General features: G+C 35.0%; 3 protein-coding genes across 10 annotated transcripts in view; 1 reads left to right on the top strand and 2 right to left on the bottom strand.

Annotated features, from left to right (window-relative positions):
- lmo7b (LIM domain 7b) overlaps window positions 1-8,558 on the top strand; it is a 122,055-nt gene extending 113,497 nt beyond the window's left edge. For all 8 annotated transcript variants that reach the window (XM_081361742.1, XM_081361751.1, XM_081361744.1 and 5 more), the window contains 2 exons: window positions 7,561-7,634; window positions 8,423-8,558. In XM_081361742.1, the coding sequence (XP_081217868.1) occupies window positions 7,561-7,604 (44 nt within the window). In that variant the 3' untranslated portion in view covers window positions 7,605-7,634; window positions 8,423-8,558. The remainder of the gene's footprint in view (window positions 1-7,560; window positions 7,635-8,422) is intronic.
- On the bottom strand, window positions 2,866-10,801 carry arl6 (ARF like GTPase 6). The gene is made up of 8 exons (XM_081361758.1): window positions 10,675-10,801; window positions 8,336-8,481; window positions 8,161-8,222; window positions 7,976-8,044; window positions 7,764-7,858; window positions 7,526-7,655; window positions 4,494-4,549; window positions 2,866-3,879 (listed from the first exon to the last, which is right to left on the bottom strand). Exons 2-8 carry the CDS (start codon window positions 8,456-8,458, stop codon window positions 3,854-3,856), a joined length of 561 nt encoding a protein of 186 aa, XP_081217884.1. The 5' UTR covers window positions 8,459-8,481; window positions 10,675-10,801; the 3' UTR covers window positions 2,866-3,853.
- Window positions 10,802-12,985: 2,184 nt separating this feature from the next.
- The window catches only part of epha6 (eph receptor A6), a gene marked incomplete at its 5' end in the record, with an annotated part of 162,168 nt that continues 152,182 nt past the window's right edge, over window positions 12,986-22,971 (bottom strand). The window contains 7 exons of the mRNA XM_081361272.1: window positions 12,986-14,156; window positions 14,411-14,519; window positions 16,313-16,462; window positions 16,714-16,907; window positions 18,065-18,214; window positions 18,626-18,835; window positions 21,833-21,894. Of these exons, the coding sequence (XP_081217398.1) occupies window positions 14,121-14,156; window positions 14,411-14,519; window positions 16,313-16,462; window positions 16,714-16,907; window positions 18,065-18,214; window positions 18,626-18,835; window positions 21,833-21,894 (911 nt within the window). The 3' untranslated portion in view covers window positions 12,986-14,120. The remainder of the gene's footprint in view (window positions 14,157-14,410; window positions 14,520-16,312; window positions 16,463-16,713; window positions 16,908-18,064; window positions 18,215-18,625; window positions 18,836-21,832; window positions 21,895-22,971) is intronic.

Below are 22,971 nucleotides of genomic sequence, written 5' to 3'. Positions count from 1 at the left end.
CTACTTTTTAAGTTAAACCAACAATATTTTTTTTCAGTGTACGGAGGATGACTATGTGCATTTTAAAATCTCTTAAAATGTTTCTGAAATAAACAGTTGATGTTTTCTCCTAGATCCCTCGTGCATGGGAACAGTCATGGCGCGCAGATTTTGCTCAGCTAATGAGCATACTTCACATCTGTTTCGTGTTCTTTGAAGTGTGTCGCAGAGAGATGAACATGTAGTTTTTCATGGACAAATGAACAGCAGATTTGACAGAACTGTCAGCAATAATAATAATAAGAAACAACAATACAATATAGGCTATATTAAACGTAAAAATGTACACATAGGCCTAGCCTACTACAACAAAGTGCATAGAGGTGATAAAAGGTATGATCTTCAAAATGCAACTCGGGTGATACATTTGTGAAAGAAACATTACCTTCATACATGTTTTTAAGTTAAATGAATTGATATTGTGTATATTTCAGCAGTTGTTTAACTACCTGTTGTGGCTTTCAAAAGTGAATTACAGAGTAGACTGATGCTGCCACCTAGCGGCAGAAAGTAGCTGCAGTGAGAGCGGGTGCTAATTTCAGTTGTCCGTCTGTAATACGTCTATCGTTCATTGGAAAGTTCGAGAAAAAAAAAAAAAAAAAAAAAAAAAAAACCGAGACTACAGCCTTCTGTTCAGGGACCGTAGCTGGAGCAGCGGAGAAAACCCGGTATTTACACAGAGAGATGGAAAGTGGCAAGCAACGGGCACTTACAGGGTCCCGCATCAACGTCACGTCTGTTACGCATGGCTAAACGAGACGATCTGACTCTGCACTGTTTTATATCTGCTGTCACATCTTCTCGGGGATCACAAAAACTGTCTCTGGTGCTGTCCCTATTCACTGGCACCAGACGCTGATGGAAATACAGCATTTTCCCATTGAAGTCAAATGAGAGAGAGAGAGAGAGAGAGAGAGAGAGAGAGAGAGAGAGAGAGAGAGAGAGAGAGAGAGAGAGAGAGAGAGAGAGAGAGAGAGATTCTGTCGTCATTTACACTCAAGTTATCTCAAACCTGTGTGACTTTCTTTCTTATGTGAAACACAAAAGAAGATATTTCGAAGAATGATGGGAACCAAAGTTCTTTTTTTTTTTTTTTTCATTATATCGAAGAAAGAAAAACAAACAAAACATTGGGACAATGTTCCACAAGAAAAAAAGCCATAGAGGTTTGGAACGATACTAGAGTGAGTAAATGACAGAATTTACGTTTTGGGGTGAACCATCCCTTTTTAAATGACCTCAGGCGACATGGGCTTTGCAGTGCACAAACAGACAGCTTTGGTGGTTGGGAAGATTCATTCTTCTGCTCAGACGAATTCAACCTAAACTTTTGACGGAGAAAAACAGACAAGTAACTGCCCATATTGCGTCTAAAAAGTACGCTACTCATTATATTTTTGTATATTGAACCACAGTAATATCACACTCGCGGTTGGCCACGCTTAAGTCATCCTCATAAACATAATTAAATGAGATGAAACTCCAGCTGAAGGCTCCAATGACAGCACATCGCCATTTGGCACCACTTTAGTATTTCAGTGACTGGAAAGACATAAACGTGTGCGCTTCCATTAAAACGGCAGATGGCTCTATGATTAGATTGCCATGCCATTTTCAGTTGCCTACATATCTGTGCTGATGTTGTGGTTCTAATGAGCAAGGGCATTGGATTTTCCACAGCTATAATCATGGACATGGTTCAGCCACCCTATAACAGCTGTCCCTCACACAGTTCAGACTCAAAGAGCTCTGGCCAGACCGATTATTTAAAGAGGAAGAAGGATGAAGCTCTGTGCCACACTGGCATTGACTGGTCAGTTGACTACTGAAAAAGAGAGAGTTATATAGACAGAGAGAGACTCCCTTCATACAGAGACTAAGCCCCAGAGTTTCTGTTTATTCTTTAAACATTCTATTACAAGATCCCTTAATGATGAATAAAAACAGCAAAAAAAAAAAAAAAAAAAAAATTTCTAAATAGTCAAATGTTTAGAAAATAAATTATTTTGTGAAAATGTATCATCTAGACAAAACACAGGACAAAAAATGCAGCAAGAATTACTTTACATATACTCGAGAAATATAATAATATTGGAAAAAAAATAACTCCAGAACAAAGAGGAAATGTTTCCTTTGTGACGGTTTGAAGTGTCATACTTTCTGAAAAAAAACAAACAAACAAAAAAACAACAACACTGTCCATTGTAGGCAACATGTATGCAATGCATGAAAACATAAATCATAGCAAAATAGTGACAAATCAGCACTGCTATACATTACTACAGTAACAAGCTTTCACAATTTTACATTCCAGAGCAATGACATAAACACTGTACAGGAATGTTTTCTATCTATTATAGCTACGATATAAAATATTAGCCACTGTACTTTTCTGTCTGAGAAACAGTAAGTTTCTCAACAGAATTAGTCTACAGCATTGGCAGCCAAGAAGTGTAGTGTAAGTATTTAAAGTTTCAAATATGATGTACTTTGACAAATTTATTGCATATTATATATGTTACCGGCAAAGTGTGAAATCCCGGTATTGTATAGAATGCCTAGGCAATGTATAGAATGCCTGATGGGTTTTGGCAAAAATACATTACCTAATTCTATACATTACCTAGGCATTCTATAGAATGCCGGATTACACACTTTGCCGGTAACATATATATTGTTGTGGAATATTTATGAAAGAAAATTCATCAAGAAAGAAGGTGCGATGACCTTTGACGAATTGTCAGACCACTTTACTCCTTAAAGTCGTAAATACGAGTGGGAAAGTCGTAAATACGATTGGGAATCTTGGGATTTTCTTTAATCTTTAGGAATTGGGGACGTGTCAGTGAGAAACGTGGCGGAATACCACAATATTTATAGGTAATTAGAAGTGACATTGTCAGGATTTTTTATTTACAACAAATTAAGCTCATTTCCTGCACAAAATACAATAGCATTGTAATTAAACAATATAATATAATGATATATTTTACAGTGGCTTCATAAATAATAATAATAAAAAAAAAGTTAAAAAGCATTTTTCTTGAAGTAGAGTTTGCTCTTTGCTCTTGCTGTATTTCTGTTGTAGTTAATTAAGACACCGTCATCTTCCTCAGACGAAAGGGACTTGAACGCACCCAACGTCGTAAATACGACTTCCCAAGTCATAAACACGAACTTCCCAGGGTGACTTGAACACACCATAATTGCAGGTATAAATGGGGTCAAAATGTTTTGTGATTTGATCGCTCATTTGGAGGTAGTCAGAAATCCAATCTGCCAATTAATCAATGTGCAAATAGGGTAAACTTCACTAGTTATTTGCAGCTTTAAAAGAAAACAACTGTCCGAATAATGTTTGTGGTGAGATTTAAAAAGGAAAATCTCGACTGACCACTTGCAATCAGAGGCCAGTTGCATATATACATACAGCCACTATGTTAAGATTGTGTCTTAATAACTAGTCTGACCAACTAGCAGGTAGTTAGGGGTAATCAATCTTACTTTTTGGATTCAAATTGGACCAATCTATACTCTTATGTAACTGACTTTTAAAACTTGAGTACTGACTTATTAGATTACTAATTTATAAGACTAGTCTACGCAGTTTATGCAACCGGCCACAGATCAACTGAAACAGATGTTCATATCTAATGCAAACATGGCCATAATCGAAGCCAAACAGTTTATTACTCTACCAATCTAACTGATTTTAAAGTCAGCATAGACAGTAGGTGGCCAGAGGTGAAGATCTGTTTTGTCTGGCTCCGCCATTGCAGCAGGTGACCATGAATTTTTCATTTTCAGGAGGGTTTTACGTTTTCATCGCTCTGATTTGATCTGTTAATGAGAAGAGGGGGGGGGGGGAAAGGAAAAACAGAACAATGATTTCATTCTTTATACATTTTGATAACTGTAAATAAATGTTTCCGATAAGGGTGAGGCTCTGAATTGCTGGATTGATTGGGATAAACTACTGGGTAGAGGAAAACAGACGTCTGTGAACTTCATTTAATCGTTACTGACTTGACATTCAACATTCAAATGCACCTCAAACAACAAGGAGAGGGGATCTGAAATAGTTTAGCATCAATTTGGGCTGTATCTCATCTTTGAGATATTTATATATAAAAGGATTATTATTTTCCTTTGAATTTCTCTCAAAAGGCCAAATTGAAGCTGCAAGAATAAATACAGTCCACAAGGGAAATCTAGCAGTTCAACATAACTGTACAATTAACTAAGAAATCACAACACATCTGCTAATTTCAACTGCAAGTACTTACTGTGCAATTTGTTCTATGGATGAAACGGAACACAAGAATGGAAATGGCATTGAACGTTTTAAATGGTACAGTTCTTTTGACACCCTTCTCAAACAGTATTTGAGCTTATCTCTGAAGAAACAAACAATTTAGAGACAAACAGAAAATCAGCATGGAATGTGCATTTACCTTGCAGCCAGTCTACACCCTCCTGAAGGCCTTCTCCTTTCACTGCATCGCTAGCACTGTAAAAGTCATTTATTTCCTATCAATTTTATGTATGCTTTGTATATAAATAATATATTCACACAATTCCATTCAAAAGTTAGGGGTCAGTAAGATTTAAAAAAAAAAAGAAAAGAAAAAGGAAATGAATACTTTTTTTTTTCAGCAAGTACACGTTAAATTGAATTTAAAAAGTGTTGGTTACAATTTAGATCAAATAAATGCAGCCTTGGTGAGCATTGGAGATTCTTTCTAAATTATTAAAGGGATGGTTCGGAGTAAAATCAACATAGGGTCCTTTGCACCATGACCTCGAGCCAAACACAGATTATAACAGATTATTAGATTATTATTTAGAGATATCAGCCGGATGGCTTAGTGCAGGCGCTAATGGATCCAAGGTTGTATCTCGTAAATTACCCCACTAATAATGCCCAGAATGGTACCAAACTTATACAGTTTTACAAATAGGTTCTATACTCATAAAACGAGGCATTGGAAAGTTTGTAAGTACATCAGGAGTTTATTTAAATAACACTTGCCTGATGGCTAATGCTACCGCTAACCCGCACGTCGAGGTCACTTCCGTGATTAGGGAAAAGCACATAAAAGTCCTGGCAGAAAGCGATGCATAAGGATGTAGTGTAACAACGATTTTTTTTTTTTTTCGAAGTGTTGACAACTTAGTTTTAACTAATAATTGTTGCAAACTGGTACTACCAACAAAATATTAGTGCATTCCTGGAACTGGGCGTCATTACATTGTTTGGCTCGAGGTCATGGTGCAAAGGACCCTAGGTTGATTTTACTCCGAACCATCCCTTTAAAAAATCTTACAGACCCCACATTTATATAATTAGCTTCTGCTTAGTCTCACACATACATACACACTCACACACACACACACACACACACACACACACACACACACACACACACACACACACACACACACACACACACACACACACACACACACACACACACACACACACACACACACACACACACACACACACTTCATGATTTATTGTGACTTTCCATAGACATAATGATTTTTATAGTGTTCAAACTGTAGCCTCCCCCTAAACCTACCTATCACAGAAACCTTTCTGCATTTTTACATTTTCAGAAATCATCACTTATTATAATTCATAAGCTGTTTTCCTCATGAGGACCAAAAAATGTCCCCACAAGGACAAGTATTCCAGATAGTGCCATCTTTGTGGTTTTTTTTATCCCTATTGTCACTATAACGTAGGGTTTATCAGGACCACACACACACACACACACACACACACACACACACACACACACACACACACACACACACACACACACACACACACACACACACACACCTCATCAGCTCTATTCGGTTGGGGCAGGTTTACCCTGAGGAGATCACAGATGTAATTTGTGATTGTGTTATTCCCATATGAATTGAACACGTCTGTAAAAACCTCATGCAACCTTTGTAAAAATTAAAAAGCAAATTGCCTACCCTGACTAGCACAGGGTTCCTCTGAGAAATCTAATTCTGTCCGGATATGAATGCTTGTCACTGTGGTATGTAAGACTTTTCCTCATTTATTATGACATTTATTGGATACTGTAACTAAAGCTAAATCTCTTAATGTGCTGCAGCCTGCCTGGTTTATTAGCTTGGTGATTTATGTACTTCAGACATCCCAGCCAATGTACAAAGAAAATTACATCAATAATAAGAGTCCCTTAATTGTGTAATGTAATTAAAGAGTTCCTTTAATTACATAATGTTAGAATTATTTCACTTATATAAGCCTGTTTAAAGGGTTACTTCAGGATTTAGCATTAAGCTTTGTATTAGTAGAAAACCTGTAGTATTTTCGAATTACCATGCTTTCCCCCCTCATATCCCCCTGAGAGGAGAGATTTATGTATTTTTTGTCTGGAAAAAATCCTCCGATGACGCAAAAATCGTCATTTTGCGTCATCGGAGGATTTTCTGTCCAGAGGCTAAAGACTACAGCCAGTAGATGGCGTTGTTCCGCATGTTTTCAGCCCGCCCATAGAGGGTGGGATCTCACTCACAGAATGTACACAGTATCAGCCGTCTTTCTTTGGAAGCTAAGCTAGCATGCTCTTGTTCTGTGGAGAAAGCTGAATAATAGGAGAAAGCTGAGTAAGTAGGGGTTACCATCTTCCTTTTCCCGGACTTGTCCGGCGGGCGAGACTGTTAAAAATGTCCGGGATTCGGCTTTTGCGTTCTGCGGTCGCCATTCATTGTTTACATGCACACCTCTCATTTCAATCTAACTGAATTCATTCCGATTGGTGAATCTGACTGTAGTGTTTACATGAACGCTAAACAAGTGATTGGTTGATGTGCGTTTTAACATTGCTAAGAAAATTCCCGCTCCTCCGTGAGAGATGCGAGACCCGGCGCGTCTCAGTAATGACGCCACCGGCCTCGCGCCGTTCTCCCGCGGCCGTCAGCCTCGTCCTGCTCGCCACAGTAAACATGATGAATGCCGACTGTAGAACGCAAAAGCCGAGTCCCGGACATTTTGGGTCTCTAAATCCCTGGCAAACTCATCACGTAGGCTAGCCTTGTTGTTTGTTTTCAACTGTGCTCTCTAACCGGTAGGCGTGGCCTCCTAAGGCAGCGAAGCAAGTGCATTCTGGGAGTTGTTGTCTTTCATCCACATAAGCCAAAAATACATTTTCTGGCTTTTCTCAGTCTAGAAAGCTCCAAATTCAAAAATTTCTCCACATTTCTTCTACTTAAATTACCTATTTTAAATACACATTCATCTTCCCAGAGGTGAAGTATCCCTTTAATTTTTACATGACCTTCCATTTCGCCCACATCCAGACAAATAGACCCTTCGAACTGCAGATTTGCTGTTAATAACTAACTCAAACACTAAATCCTGTCCGAATAGTGCTTTGGACCTATACAAATTATTTCAATGCAAGCAGAAAATTCAAATTTTTTATTTTTTTTTTCTTACCAGATATGCCATGGTTTGTCCTTAATGTTTTCCAGACACAAGAGCTGAGAGACCTTTACTGCTGACAACGCATCCCTGAGGTCCATCTTGTTGGCGAAAAAGAGTATAGGTATCCTTCTGTGCTTAATATCTGAGTTCACATCAGAAAAAAAACATTTATGGGTATTAGGCTGCTTTTAATTCAGACTTGAAAATGATGACTAACATATTGATATATGAAACAGACAGAAAGATATACCAGGGTGATTCAAAAGGGTATCCAATTCCTCTTTTGCCACCACCATTCTTAATTTATCTCCACTGTCAATCACAAAAATGATGGCCTGACCCTCCCTGAAAACAACAGAACACAGAATAAACACAAACCACACAGATCGATTCCAAAGTGGGCGATGACACTCCATGAGCTCAGTAAACATAATTAAACAAGCTTGAATAGGAGAAACTCACTTGTAGTAGTGCTCCCACAGATTTCTGTATCTTCCCTGTCCTGACATGTCAAACACTGTGAAAGAAAGACTTTGGGGAGAGGAGGGAGTTACTGTGTTAGTAAGATTTTGAAAAAAGACAAATGGTTTTCAGAGACTAACCCCTCACACTATATAGCTACATAGTTAGCTCTTTTAAATACTCACCTTGAGGTCCTAAACTTTTCTATGCTGAAGCCTATAGTTGGGACAATGTCTTGAGCCTGAGCCTGCAAGGAAAAAAACAACAACTGTGAGCTCACATTCAAAACAGAAAACAAAAAAAGAGAAAGGAAAATACAAAAACATATATTTTGGGTGTACAGACAGGAGAGTGACATACATTGGATGGCTTTAGCTGGTTGATGATGGTAGTTTTTCCACTGTTGTCCAGACCTAAACACAGCACGTTCACTTCCTTCTTCTTCAGACCCAGCCACCCTGCAAGCTTATCAAAAAGCCCCATTTGCCTAGTTGGATGGGGCGCTTCTGGAAAGAGATCACATCAAAGACAAGCTCCATTAGATTATTCATTAGATGCATCCAGAGGCCGACAAACACTTGGGACAACAGAAACATCTCTTCTTTTTCACAGTCTACGTAGGACACCAACTGTTGAGGGGAGATCTCAGTAGCTCAAACGAAGAAGAAAAAAACAGATAGATAGATAGATAGATAGATAGATAGATAGATAGATAGATAGATAGATAGATAGATAGATAGATAGATAGATAGATAGATAGATAGATAGATAGATAGATAGATAGATAGATACACAAACAGACAGACAGACAGATAGATAGACAGATAGATAGACAGATAGATAGACAATATAGACAGAGACAGATAGATAGATAGATAGATAGATAGATAGATAGATAGATAGATAGATAGATAGATAGATAGATAGATAGATAGATAGATAGATAGATAGATAGATAGAGAGCTAGACAGACAATATAGACAGAAAGACAGACAGATAGATAGATAATATAGACAAACAGACAGATAGATATAGACAGACAGACAGACAGACAGACAGATAGATAGATAGAGAGCTAGACAGACAATATAGACAGAAAGACAGACAGATAGATAGATAATATAGACAAACAGACATATAGACAATATAGACAGACAGATAGATAGATATAGACAGACATATAGACAGACAGACAGACAGACAGACAGATAGATAGATAGATAGAGAGCTAGACAGACAATATAGACAGAAAGACAGACAGATAGATAGATATAGACAGACAGACAGACAGACAGACAGATAGATAGATAGATAGATAGATAGACAGACAGATATAGATAGATATATAGATATATAATATAGACAAACAGACAGATAGATAGACAGATAGATAAACATACAGACAGACAGACAGACAGATGATAGATAGATAGATAGATAGATAGATAGATAGATAGATAGATAGATAGATAGATAGATAGATAGATAGATAGATCTGGGAGACTATTATGCTTGTCTCTTATGCTCACCAAGGCTGCAGTGCATTCATTTGATCCGAAATACATTTACTACAAATACAATTACTACAAAAATAACTGTTTTCTATTTTAACATATTTTAATTCAACTTTTTGTGATGGCAAATCATAATTTTCAGCATCATTACTCTGATTTGGTGCTCAAGAAACATTTATTATTATCAATGTACTGCTTAATATTTATGTAGAACCTGTGACTGTTTTTCATGGTTATTTAATGAATGGAAAGTTCAAAAGAATGGCATTTGTTTGAAATAGAAATCTTTTGTGACATTATACATGTAAATGTGTGTATTATTTTATGCAGTTTATTTAGTATATTTTAATTGAATATTTGTCACGTTATTTATTATATTTTAATTCATAATGTGTTGTGCATGAACTCACTTAATATGCTCTTAAAATTCACTTAATATATATTTAGATTTTAGTTTTTTTATATAGTATAGACCTTGAATTGTAAACAGTTTAAACAGCGGCCAGAGGTCTGATAAGAAAATAAGCTTGTTTGCTTCTTTTTTAATAATCCGATTTAAGTGAATTAACTTGAGCTGCGAGCAGACACACAGCTAGCAAGCAAAATGCACATAAAATCTGTATTTACGTGCAAATATTAACGTTACTTGAATTTGTTAACTTGGGATATTTATATAACGTTAGACGTATCTTGAGTCTAAAGAAACACCCACCTGTTGTGTATCGGGCTAAATGAAAATGACATTTAAGTCGCATAATATAGCGTTACACAACCATCCATTCATTCATTCATCAGTGAATCAGTCCACAGACAGCAGCGAAACTGACACCGTTTTATCCGCATCTGTCACAGTGTCGCAGGTCAGAAACACATGAAGAGTAAAAGCGTAATCTACGAGAACAGCCTGTAATCCTCTCAGCTCATTAGCACACATGCTAGCGCTTAACATGTACGAGGAGGATGCTCAAATAATTCTAACATTTCTGTCTTCTGACGTTTGTTTAAACACTCAAATGCATACACATTAAGACAACACAAGGCTGACATTTTTTCTTGTAATTCAAGGTTATTGTTTAACGTTAACGTTAACGTTACATATCCGTAGCGGACGACGGCTAAGTTAGCTGTCTGGCTGGCTAACCTGCTCTGTAAATCTGCTGTACATGGGAAGATTTTCTTTCTTACTTTTCTGCTCCGGCTCGGCTCAAGTGTTGTCTGCGTCTTGGTTTTGAAAAGTAATTTCTCATACAAAAATCTCAGTCATCTGATTGATGATGTGTCCATTGCAGATGCAGAGACGTAAACACTTACCTGGAGGAGACCGCTGCTAGGAGACCGATGACGCTCTTCGGCTCGAGTCGTGTTTACTTAATAGCGCCATCCGATGGACAATGTCAGAACAGTGTTCTTTCTTTCTTTCTTTCTTTCTTTCTTTCTTTCTTTCTTTCTTTCTTTCTTTCTTTCTTTCTTTCTTTCTTTCTTTCTTTCTTTCTTTCTTTCTTTCTTTCTTTCTTTCTTTCTTTCTTTCTTTCTTGTTTCTTTCTCTTTTCTTTCAGTGTTTACCGTGTGAGAATGGTTATTGTTTGCTATATTTCCCTACACCCAACAATTAGCTATAATAACACAAGACAGCGTTAGTGAAGAGTATGCAAGAGTTTTGCAAGAGACAGCATTAGTTTCAAGAGTTTGAAAATAATATTTAATTTTGCGTATAGGATACAAAAAATAGGAGCTGTTTAAATGAGCCTTAGCAAAATGACGAGCATATAAGCAAATAGAGTGGAAGTGAAATTCATGATGATGTTCATGACTTTAAGAGGAAAAATTACAATTCGTATGCTGTACTGTACTATATCCACTGCTGGGCATTATAGACAAATTAAACATATTAAAGTGTTTTAATAGAGTTTGTTTTCTTCCAAAATTATAAAAGTCCACAGGGCTAAAAGTTCTGATAGTTGAATAAATCCTCATTATTAAAAATGTCAAGTTTGGTTTATTAAAATAAATGAATAAATGACTGTAACACAAGTAAAAAAAAAAAAACATGTTGTTATTAATGTGTATATACCCATCTTTGTTTCCAGTGTCACATAAACTTAGCAGACCAAAGCAACACACACACACACACACACACACACACACACACACACACACACACACACACACACACACACACACACACACACACACACACACACACACACACACACACACACACACACACACACACACACACACATATATATATATATAAAGGTATATTGATTTGATCAGATTTTTCATTTCCTGCATCAATCCCATTTCCCTTAACAAGAATTAGTTAATATTTTGATTAGCATTATATTTATTATTATTATTATTATTTTAAATGAATATATTTGTTAAAATAGTTTTTCATGGTGCGCATTTTAATCATGATAATCTCAAACCATCATTTATAACGGCACTAAAAAAAAAAGTTGCTGCCTTAAATTTTTAGTTAAAGCAATGTAAAAAATGTTGCCATAACTTATCGATCATATAATTTTACAAATTAAGTTATGACAACGTTTTTACATACCTTTAACCCATCAAAATAAGTTAAGCAATTTTCAATAATAATAAAAAAAGTTATACAAGAACTAATTTTTTAAGTCAGTTTAATGTAATTTAAGTTGAAATGACTTAAACATCCAAGTTGATTGTACTTAAAAATTTAAGACAGCAACTTGTTTTTCATACAGTGAGCCAACTATAGTTCAATATAGAAAGGGGTAACCAACATTACACTCATTATTGACAATTGTGTCACAGTTGAGTTTCAGCAGACATTTTGAAAAGGCTGTTGTAAAAAAGACTAAAATCTGTTGTTACAACCTGTTGCTTTGTCAATTTAGGCAGATAACGGTTTACAACAATGGAAAGGAAAAATCTTTGTAGGCTGAGCATGCAGCCAGGTTCAGGTAAAACTTTGTTTGTTCCTGAGAACTGTTCAAATGAAAACTGTATTAGAAGTTTGCTTACAAATGACCTAACTAGTGTTACAACTAACGTGAATGTAGCATCTTTATGATTTCGTATTGTTTTGGTAACACTTTACAATAAGGTCTCATTTGTTAACATTATTTAATGCATTATCTGAACTAACAATGAGCAATGTGTGTTTTACAGAATTTATTAATCTTTATTGATGTTAGTTAATAAAATACTATTGCTCGTTGTTTATGTCATGTTAGTTCATAGTACATTCAGTAATGTTACAACATTTGTATGTTACAACAAAAATGTATAAATGTTCAAATGAACATGAATGAAGATCACCAATTGCTGTAGATGTATTGATCATTAATGTTAATGTTAAGTTAATGTTAAAGTTAACTAATGTTAACAAATCTTATTGTCATGTTACTGTAACATTTCAGAAAGCAAACCCACAGTTCATATTTGCATTTTTTTTTTTGATTGTGATACTCAAAACACAACACAAAAAATATATATGTTATCATTTATTTTTACAAACATTCAACCTATATCACCTTTATCTCTCTGTACTCTTTATAAATTATAAAAAATAATGTACAATTAGTTTACTATGAACAATACATTATGACCTGATTACCCAGAGATTTCCCTTGCCCTGCTTGAAGTAAGCACTCGGATCTCTTGCGCTTTTGACATTTGCACATTGCAACTTGAAGTTTGTCAAGTGGCCTCAGTGTCCCGAACATGTGTTCAGGTACAAAGAGCCTGTCAAAGAATGGGGGCATATATCAGCTACAGAACATGGTACGGTATTGTGCGTTTGTTTGTCTGGTGGAAGCGAAGGAGACTGTAAATGTGTATGTTGCCATTGAAGTTATGTGTGTATGTAGGCCTGCTGTGTTGGGAAAAAATACCTGCCAACATGCAGAGTGCTATATTGTCATGCTCTCTATATGAGAACATTTTACTGCAACCCGTTACCTCTACGTTTCTCCACTGACAAAAGTTTCATAATCGCAAGGCAAACTGATAAAATATCAGAGGTGTCTATAGATACTGTACACCATAGCAGACTGAACAAATGTGTGCAGTTCTCAAATCTCGGTCTGAGTGGATTTGTATAAGTTTGTTCAATTTGACTGTGGTGCACAGGAGTAAGAAAATGGCTTACAGTCTTCTGAAAGGTCAGACTTTTACCACCTCGCCGACAGCCTGAGGAAGTCAATGGTTTTGTGTGGATTTTTTTTTTTTTTTTAAAACAGAGCAAGATAAAGCTCTCACTTCCCTACCTTGGCTCTTTTCTTGGTTTTCTAAAGACTGCACATATTGCTTAGAAAAATAACTAAACAAAATGCAACCAAAAAAAGAAACAAATTCACATAATACATATAAATATCAGGATAAATATCAGATGTGATAAACAATGTATAATAGCCATTTAAAGCTGAAGACATTCAACAGATCCATAGTCTCTCGTTTTAGAGGTTCAGGAAGAAGCTCGATGAATAAACCAGAAAAAATCTCTTAAGACACATAATTTAATACATTAAAATAGCAAATATACTATTCAAAGTTCTCAGATTTGGAGTCCAGTCAATCACAGAACTTGCAGGATGATTGACAGATGACATCTTCATAACAATTAAATGGTGCCATTGTTCCATTGTTTACTGTGGTTCCTCTGGGTAAATGGTCCAGTTTTCCTGTTACACACAGTTTACCAAGAAGACAAACAATTCATGACATTTAGCATGTTTCTTCAGGGTCTTTGAGATTGCTTTCTTATGTATGTGTTTCAACTGGAAATCTTCACTGTATTTTGACAGAAACTGAAGCTGTGGAGCACTTCTCATGACAGTCAGTCAGCCCAGATCTCGAGAGTGTGTGTGAGGTCTAGCGTTGCTGGGATAAGCGTTTGTATGAGTGTATGTGTATGTGTATATGTGTATTTTCATACATGGAAGCCATTCTGTTGAATGTGGAGGAACTGCAGTCGTAGTGCTTGTATGCTGCTCACTATCCTCCTCTGGTGGCCAATCAGAGACACTCCGATTCTTCTTACATCACTGTTTAGAAAACAATGAGGGTGAGACATTTGAAATTGGGTTACATAATTGGCAAGTTCATGAGATGATTACAAAGGGTGTGAATATGAATCTAAAAGTAATTTAGTCCATTCAATGTTAGATCTACGCTACTGTCTAGTGTACTGTAGAGTGAGGGAGCTTAAAAGAGATAGTTAAAGGGGTCATATAATGCTACATGCACTTTTACAAGTTGATTGCACTGAAATGTGTGTTGGCAGTGCCTGTACACAACCATCATAAAATGATAAAAATCCATCCAGTGTTTTTTTTTTTATCTTCTTATATGTTTCCTCCCATCTCAAATCAAGCTGTTCGATTTTGTGACGTCACAAAATCGACGCCACTCCCACGATTGTTGATTCACAGCAGCGTTTCAACACAGACCCGCCCTCGTGAGCGAGCTGTCAATCATAGTCCGCGCGGACCGGCGCGTTCAGTGTTGATAGCTGGAGCACTGAGTGGAATAGCGTCGGTCTAAGAGATTGTGGTGTTCTGTTCTTGGGTGTAATAACGAACACAGCAGTCATGTTGATGTTCCTAAATCCGTACAGCTGAAGACGCAGTGGCTGAGTTTGTTTGCGAAAGGAATATTCCCCACGATCAACGTCAATGCTTTCATGTTTGCGCGAATCATTTCACCAGACTGCTTTATAAACGAGGGTCAGCATAAAGCTGGTTATTTGCTAAGAAGCTGCTCCTGAAAAAAGGATCGGTACCAACTATTCGTGTTCCTGCTGCACCTCCAGAAGAACTGAAGTGAGTGTAATGTTTTATTGACCTTTATATTGATCTTTATATTAATCTTTGCAAATTGCTTGCACGCTTCACAATGAATGCAGCTATTTTTACACTCAGGGTACATTATGGCATGTTTTCTATGTAGGACGTACTCAATATAATTCATAATCCCACGTTTATAATGAACAACGCGTTATGGTTATTGTGTTAAATGGTGTACGCACAGAACAGAGGGGCGGGGTGAGCAAAGCTCATTATCATTTAAAGACACATGCACTTAAACGGCGTGCTGAAAACAGAGCTGTTTTTGACCAGGTAAAATGAGTGTTTTCTTACAATACTAATGAGAATTTTTAATTAAAGCATATTACAAACTTTTAATTTAGACCCTAAAGAATCATATTAGCTTGTACAAAAATGACATTATATGACCCCTTTAAAGGGATAGTTTACCCAAAAATGAAAATTAGCCCATGATTTACTCACCCAGATGCGTACAGCCGTCTGCCGGAAGCTAGTTATTTTAGACGATAAAGTTTTAAATATAGATATTTTTCGTACACGAACGCATCGCTTCACTTCAGAAGGCCTTTATTAACCCCCAGAGATGTGTGGAACACTTTAATCATGAATAGATGCACTTTGATGGACTTCCAAAGACATACAGCCATTCACTCCTATTATAAAGCTGGGAAGAGCCAGGACATTTTTTTTTATATATAACTCCAATTGTATTCGTCTGAAAGAAGAATGTCATATACACCTAGGATGGCTTCAGGGTGAGTAAATCATGGGTTAATTTTCATTTTTGGGTGAACTATCCCTTTAATGAATATTAATTAGCTTGTTTTAGATTGTTTACCTAGGCTAATCATTCATGTTAGCTGTTTATTATTATTAAATATTATTATTATTGTAATCCTATGAAGCCTACTGCCTATTATGATACATGAATTTCTAAGGCTCATAAGACTGATTAGAAATATGATGTTACAATGTACAAAGCAATGAACAGAACTCGCAGTAGTACTCACTCAATACTCATGGTGGATATGGAATCCAGGGTTGTGTACCCTGCTGCTATGAAGTTGTTCTTGTATTGACTCATTTTAAGGGAATCCAACCAATCACCGATGGATATGAAGAGAGGGTAGTCTGGCAAATCCTCGGGGGATTCCGGGAAGCTGTTTAAACATGCAACAAATTCTGTATGTGAAACAACAACAGTCTGGCACACAAGGAAATAAAAAAAAAATAATAATTTACAGGCTTTTCCACAAGGCAAGAAACAACAGTCAAGTTTAATCAGAGTTTTCTGTAAGTAAATACTCACAATGTCAGTTTAAAATGGTAATTTCAATACTGGCACTTATTTTGATTCTAGTAAGCAATTAAATAAAATGTAGATTTTATAATGTTGTTGTGATCGTTCTACCTATTTACATCCTCCACCAGTGTGAGCAGGCTGCTTGGATTGCGGATCAGCTTGTCTAGGAAGCTGACCACGTCACTAAACCGAGGTCGTCGACTGCGTTCCTTCTGCCAGCAGAGAAGCATGAGCTGGTGCAGGGCCACGGGGCAGCCCATGGGCGCAGGGAGCCTGTAGCCCTCCTCTATAGACAGAATTACCTGCAGAAAGATACACAGAACCTTACTGGGATATAAATTCTACAAATTCATTTTATGAATGCAATTTTAGGGAGGCCATCAGAAGTCTAAAATACTTCAGCCAATTAATGGATCCGCCAATGTTTGGGTGCATAAAATAATCAGCGAGAACAGTAATGAATAAACTAAAGGCATAACACGGTTCCACATGTTATATTTGCACAGAATATGTGTTTTAAAATGAATTAGAATTGGCCACATCCCAAGGGAAGATGATTTAAAATTACAATTAAAACAAATATAATAAAAAATTCAGAGAAATCTAACAGGAAAAGGGATTCTGGGAGATGAAATATATTTTCAGATGTATTTTAAATATATTTTAAAAATATTATATGTGTATATATATATATATATATATATATATATATATATATATATATATATATATATATATATATATATATATATATATATATATATATGAAGAGTTCAGATGCAATAGCCTCTAAGTGCCATCTGAAATTTTCTCCTAGAATGATAATTTTAAGTTCAGTAATTTCACTTAAATGACAATTAATAGGTAATCTTCATTGCTATTTAAGTGAAATTACTGAACTTAAATATATGAGCTTGATAAAAATGATCATTCGAGAAGAAAATTTAAGATGGCACTTAGAGGCTTTTGCATCTGAACTCTTCATATATATATATATATATATATATATATATATATATATATATATATATATATATATATATTTGAAAATGGCCAAATAAATACATTGCAAATACTAGATGTTGAAATATATTTACATTGTTACATGTCATTTTCTCATTATATTTATATTGTTCAAAATATATTTTAGAAAATACATTTTGCATTTAACCAAAACATTTATTTTAACACTGAAAATATATTTTCTGGCACAATTTAAAATATAACATAGCATTTGAAGGTTTAAATGATTAAACAACTTTGACCTAATCTCCCCCCCCCCAAAAAAAAAAAAAAAAAAAGCATCATCCACAAGTTAATTCATATACAGTATATATATATAAAGTCTAATTATGTTAAAAACAACAACAACAACAACAACAACAACAACAACAACAAAAAAACACAACAACAACTGCCTGCCTAGAATTTAATAATAAGAATAGCCCAAGTTACTCACATCTTGATTGGACATCTCCCAGTAGGGCCGTTCCCCATATGACATCACCTCCCACATGACAATACCGTAGCTCCAAGCATCACTGGCTGAGGAAAACTTTCTGTATGCAATTGCCTCCGGAGCAGTCCAGCGGATAGGGATTTTACCCCCCTGACAAAACAAAATCTTTTCTTTTCATGATAATAGCAAGCAGCCAATAGATTTGTGTGTATAGGCAATCAAAGGAGATGCAGATTGCTTGTTATGTAATGATGAGTCATAATTGAGTTTTGAAGCAACACACTCAGACCCCTGTATAAAAAAAGTTCAGAAGTATTCAGACTCATTTAGCATCTTATTATAAATCTAATTACTTAATCACTCCTCAGAATAAGCCCTTAATCTGGTGTTATACTGCTTAGATCAACCCAATCCCATTCAATAACACACAACAAGCAGAGTAGTGCTATGCTCCAGAGATTTTGGATCAGCTTTGGCTGTCTAAAACGCACAGATTGTTATTAACTCTGAACAGTCCTGAATTTAAATGAACCAATATTGAAGTGGGTGTATGTGGCTTACTGTGGTGGTGTAAGCTGCCTCCGGGTCGTCCTCCAGCACCCTGGACAGACCGAAGTCCGACACTTTACACACCAGGTTGTCATCCACAAGAATATTTCGTGCTGCCAGGTCCCGGTGGACATAGCCGATGTCGGACAGGTACATCATACCGGAGGCAATGCCACGCAGCATACCAACCAGCTGGATCACGGTGAAGTGCCCGTCATGCTTCTACAAAAGGCAAGAAGAGGAGCCAAAGGAAAAAAAAAAAAAAGAGTTGGAGATGTCTATATTTTATCACAATGAACAAAAAACATATTCAACTTTAACCAGACCTGATGCAAAAAACAAAAAGAACATTAGTTTTTGTTTGGGTAGTTAACGCATAAAATGTCCATTGGCCCTTTTTTAAACATCAAAAAACAAAACAAAAAGGGTTTTATAAATAGTATAAAAGACAATATAAAATAGGTGCGTTACAGTAGGTGCTATGAATGGATTAAATCCAGTTCATTTCAAATGGTTCTGTGGTGTGATAAATAGCCTTCTGAAAATATAAATATTCCACGTAGTGTCTCAATAAAAGTTTGGTCATGTAATAACATGTAATAACTGGAGTTATGAACCGATAACGAAGAATCTTTTTCACAACTGGATCTATTTTTTCAAATACTGAAACCAAATGATTTTCATGATGTTATTTAAGGTGCGTTTGTGGTGGAATGTGGATGAAACCATAATGAGAAATACTTTCAACATTTTCCCTGCATTGCTGTTCAACACTACTGAATCTAAAGCATGGAGCATACAGTGAACAATGTAGCCCGATTCCTGAACAAATGACTTGTATTAGCAGGTTTGTTTAGTAAATCTTCTCATTATATTTATATTGTTCAAAATATATTTTAGAAAATACATTTTGCATTTAACCAAAACATTTATTTTAACACTGAAAATATATTTTCTGGCACAATTTAAAATATAACATAGAACCATTTAGTCTGATACACAAACATATGACTCTAATGAACTGGAGATTTAATCTGTATTTCTTCAAAAGAAATAAACTAACTATTAATATAACAGTTAAGAAACAGGAATCAGAAACAATTATCATACCTACTGTAGTAAAATAATAAGCAAAATGGCATATAGACCAGTGGTTCTCAACCTTTTTGACTCCAAGAGCTCACCCATCCAAAACAATTCAAAGGCCCCATGACTTTTCCAGTCATTTGTTATTCACTGGATAGCTGGCATAGTTAGAAAAATGTATGTATTCGGCAATATCATTGATTTGACTGTTCTGGGACTATAAGATGAGAACTGAGCTGAGCTGACACTGTTTTCTCCAGAAATACTTATAGTACTGAATACTGAATTGAACTAATTCCATAATTGATGAACTTTACACAGTCATCGAACAGAAGTGAATAAACACTGAACTGACCTCAGTGGAATCACTATTTTCTTTTTAGAGCTGCTTTACAGCATAATTGAACTATGTTTTTATCAGTGAATCATTATTTTCCTGTTTATCCCTGTAAAGCTGATTTGAAACAATCTCTATTGAATAAAGTGCTATACTTGTGACTTGACTTCACTTGACAAATGCTCATTGAGTTATGAGACTTTGGCTGCGTTCCAAATTCAGAGGCTGCATCCTTCGAAGGAATCGGACTTTCGAAGGCAACGCTTTCAAAGGGCACGAAGGTCGGACCGAGCGCTGTTAAATGGGACGATCTAGCCTACAGAGGACTGTTCTTGTCTCCTAGCAACTCCGAAAGCTGCCGTTGATGAGCGGCAGTGATGTTTGTACTGGACTTTTTATATATAACTGCCTAAAAGAAAAAAAAACAGGGTTCAAAACCTGTCTAGACATGTTCACCTTGGTGCATTTATGTACATAATAAAGAGCATAAACTATTTAAAATCACATCTTGGTAAGATGTAAGTCATCATTTGAACTGCTTTATATATATATATATATATATATATATATATATATATATATATATATATATATATATATATATATATATATATATACTGTATATTATGGCAAGCCGTTCAGGAAATAATTATATAATGACTTTCATTCTATATATATTCAGACTTTCATTCTATATATTCAGACTTTCATTCTATATATAGTCAGACTTTCATTCTATATATATATTCAGACTTTCATTCTATATATATATATTCAGACATTCATTCTATATATATTCAGACTTTCATTCTATATATATTCAGACTTTCATTCTATATATATTCAGACTTTCATTCTATATATAGTCAGACTTTCATTCTATATATATATTCAGACTTTCATTCTATATATATATTCAGACTTTCATTCTATATATATTCAGACTTTCATCCTATATATATATTCAGACTTTCATTCTATATATATTCAGACTTTCATTCTATATATATATTCAGACTTTCATTCTATATATATATTCAGACTTTCATTCTATATATATTCAGACTTTCATCCTATATATATATTCAGACATTCATTCTATATATATTCAGACTTTCATTCTATATATATTCAGACTTTCATTCTATATATATTCAGACTTTCATTCTATATATAGTCAGACTTTCATTCTATATATATATTCAGACTTTCATTCTATATATATATTCAGACTTTCATTCTATATATATTCAGACTTTCATCCTATATATATATTCAGACTTTCATTCTATATATTCAGACTTTCATTCTATATATATATTCAGACTTTCATTCTATATATTCAGACTTTCATTCTATATATATATTCAGACTTTCATTCTATATATTCAGACTTTCATTCTATATATATTCAGACTTTCATTCTATATATTCAGACTTTCATTCTATATATATTCAGACTTTCATTCCATATATATTCAGACATTGGTTTTATATATTCAGACTTTCATTCTATATATTCCGACTTCATATTATAAGTATATATATAGCCATAGTATATATATATATATATATATATATATATATATATATATATATATATATATATATATATATATATATATATATATATATATATATATATATATAAACTGTCACATTGCAGGACATGCAAATTTCCAAAAGCATTTCATATCAACTATACATCTGCTGGCAAATTACAAAATGCTCTTTGGAGTTAGGCGCTGTTTATGAGGAATGTTGAGTGTGGTATGCCATATTTCTATTGAATGTACCCTCAGAAAAGAGTCCAAGGAGCCATTCTCCATGTATTCCACCACTATCATCACAGGCCGACCTACAAAGAGGAAAAAAGGACACCTGTAAGTAATGGACTAAGTTACAGAAGGAAATGGGACAGACATTGCCACATTACTGACCACAAGTCAAACCCAAAAGTTCACTTTTGCCTTCATCATCAGTACTTAGTTTCAATGAAATCAGTGATGCTGCTCTAAATCAGTGCATTATGCTGCTATATAATGGATTTAATATCTAGTAGCATGGTAGTTAATGGTAGAATAGATGAAAGACATGATATAACACTAGACCCTCAGACTGAGAAAGTAGTTTTTTTCTGGCTCATTATGGAGGTTGAAGTCAATTCGATGTGTGGGGTGAAATCATTGATTGTGTGCATGTCAGACAGAATCTGTGGGTGTAGCAAACTAAGCGGAGAAACATGTTTGTTTTTTTACAGAGAGAAAACAGCTTTTGGCTGATGATGATCCAAGTTATTCTGTAATCAGTTTCAATTTGTATCTTCCATCAGCAATACACATCTTCACAATTTCCGTATCTGTTTTATTTATGCATTGCCTGCCATGCGTTTCAGACACAGCTGTGTTTGCTGGAGTTGTATTAAACTTATGAATAAAGGGTATTACACTACAGTTAAAAAGCTTGGGGTTTGTAAGATTTTTTTTGAAAGAAATTTATACTTTTGTTCAGCAATAATTCATTAAATTGATCAAAAGTGACAGTAAATGCATTTAATGTTTTCTAATGAATTCTATTTCAAATAAATGCTGTTGTTTTGAACTTTCTATTTATCAAATAATACTGAAAAAAATGCATCACAGTTTGCACAAAAATATTAAGTAGCACAACTGTTTTCAACAAGAAATATTGAGCACCAAATCAGCATATTGGAATGATTTCTGAAGGTTAATATGAACCCGAAGACTGCACTTTTTTGATTTCAGTAAACTATACTTAATTTACCGTCTTTATCCAATTGATTTGTCCAATGTATACAGTATGAACTGACAAAACTAAGAAGTTATCTTAACTTTTGGGAGTAATTAAAAAAAGCCCATGCAAAATAAATAATTCAAATAAAATAAATAAATACTGTAAATAGTTTTTTTTACAC

This window comes from Scardinius erythrophthalmus (genome assembly GCF_964197995.2).
Source record: "Scardinius erythrophthalmus genome assembly, chromosome: 3".
Taxonomy (NCBI): domain Eukaryota; kingdom Metazoa; phylum Chordata; class Actinopteri; order Cypriniformes; family Leuciscidae; genus Scardinius; species Scardinius erythrophthalmus.
The sequence above is the reverse complement of the archived record's forward strand: the minus strand, read 5'-3'. Positions and strand labels throughout refer to the sequence as shown.

What these genes read in the sequence shown, in the direction of transcription:
- arl6 (XM_081361758.1), bottom strand. Translation starts at nt 8,458, where the DNA reads ATGGGGCTTTTTGATAAGCTTGCAGGGTGGCTGGGTCTGAAGAAGAAG. An exon ending in CTGTGGGAGCACTACTACAA is followed by an intron (nt 7,859 to 7,975) that starts GTGAGTTTCTCC and finishes TGTTGTTTTCAG; the next exon opens with GGAGGGTCAGGCCATCATTT. An exon ending in TACCCTTTTGAATCACCCTG is followed by an intron (nt 7,656 to 7,763) that starts GTATATCTTTCT and finishes ATGTGAACTCAG; the next exon opens with ATATTAAGCACAGAAGGATA.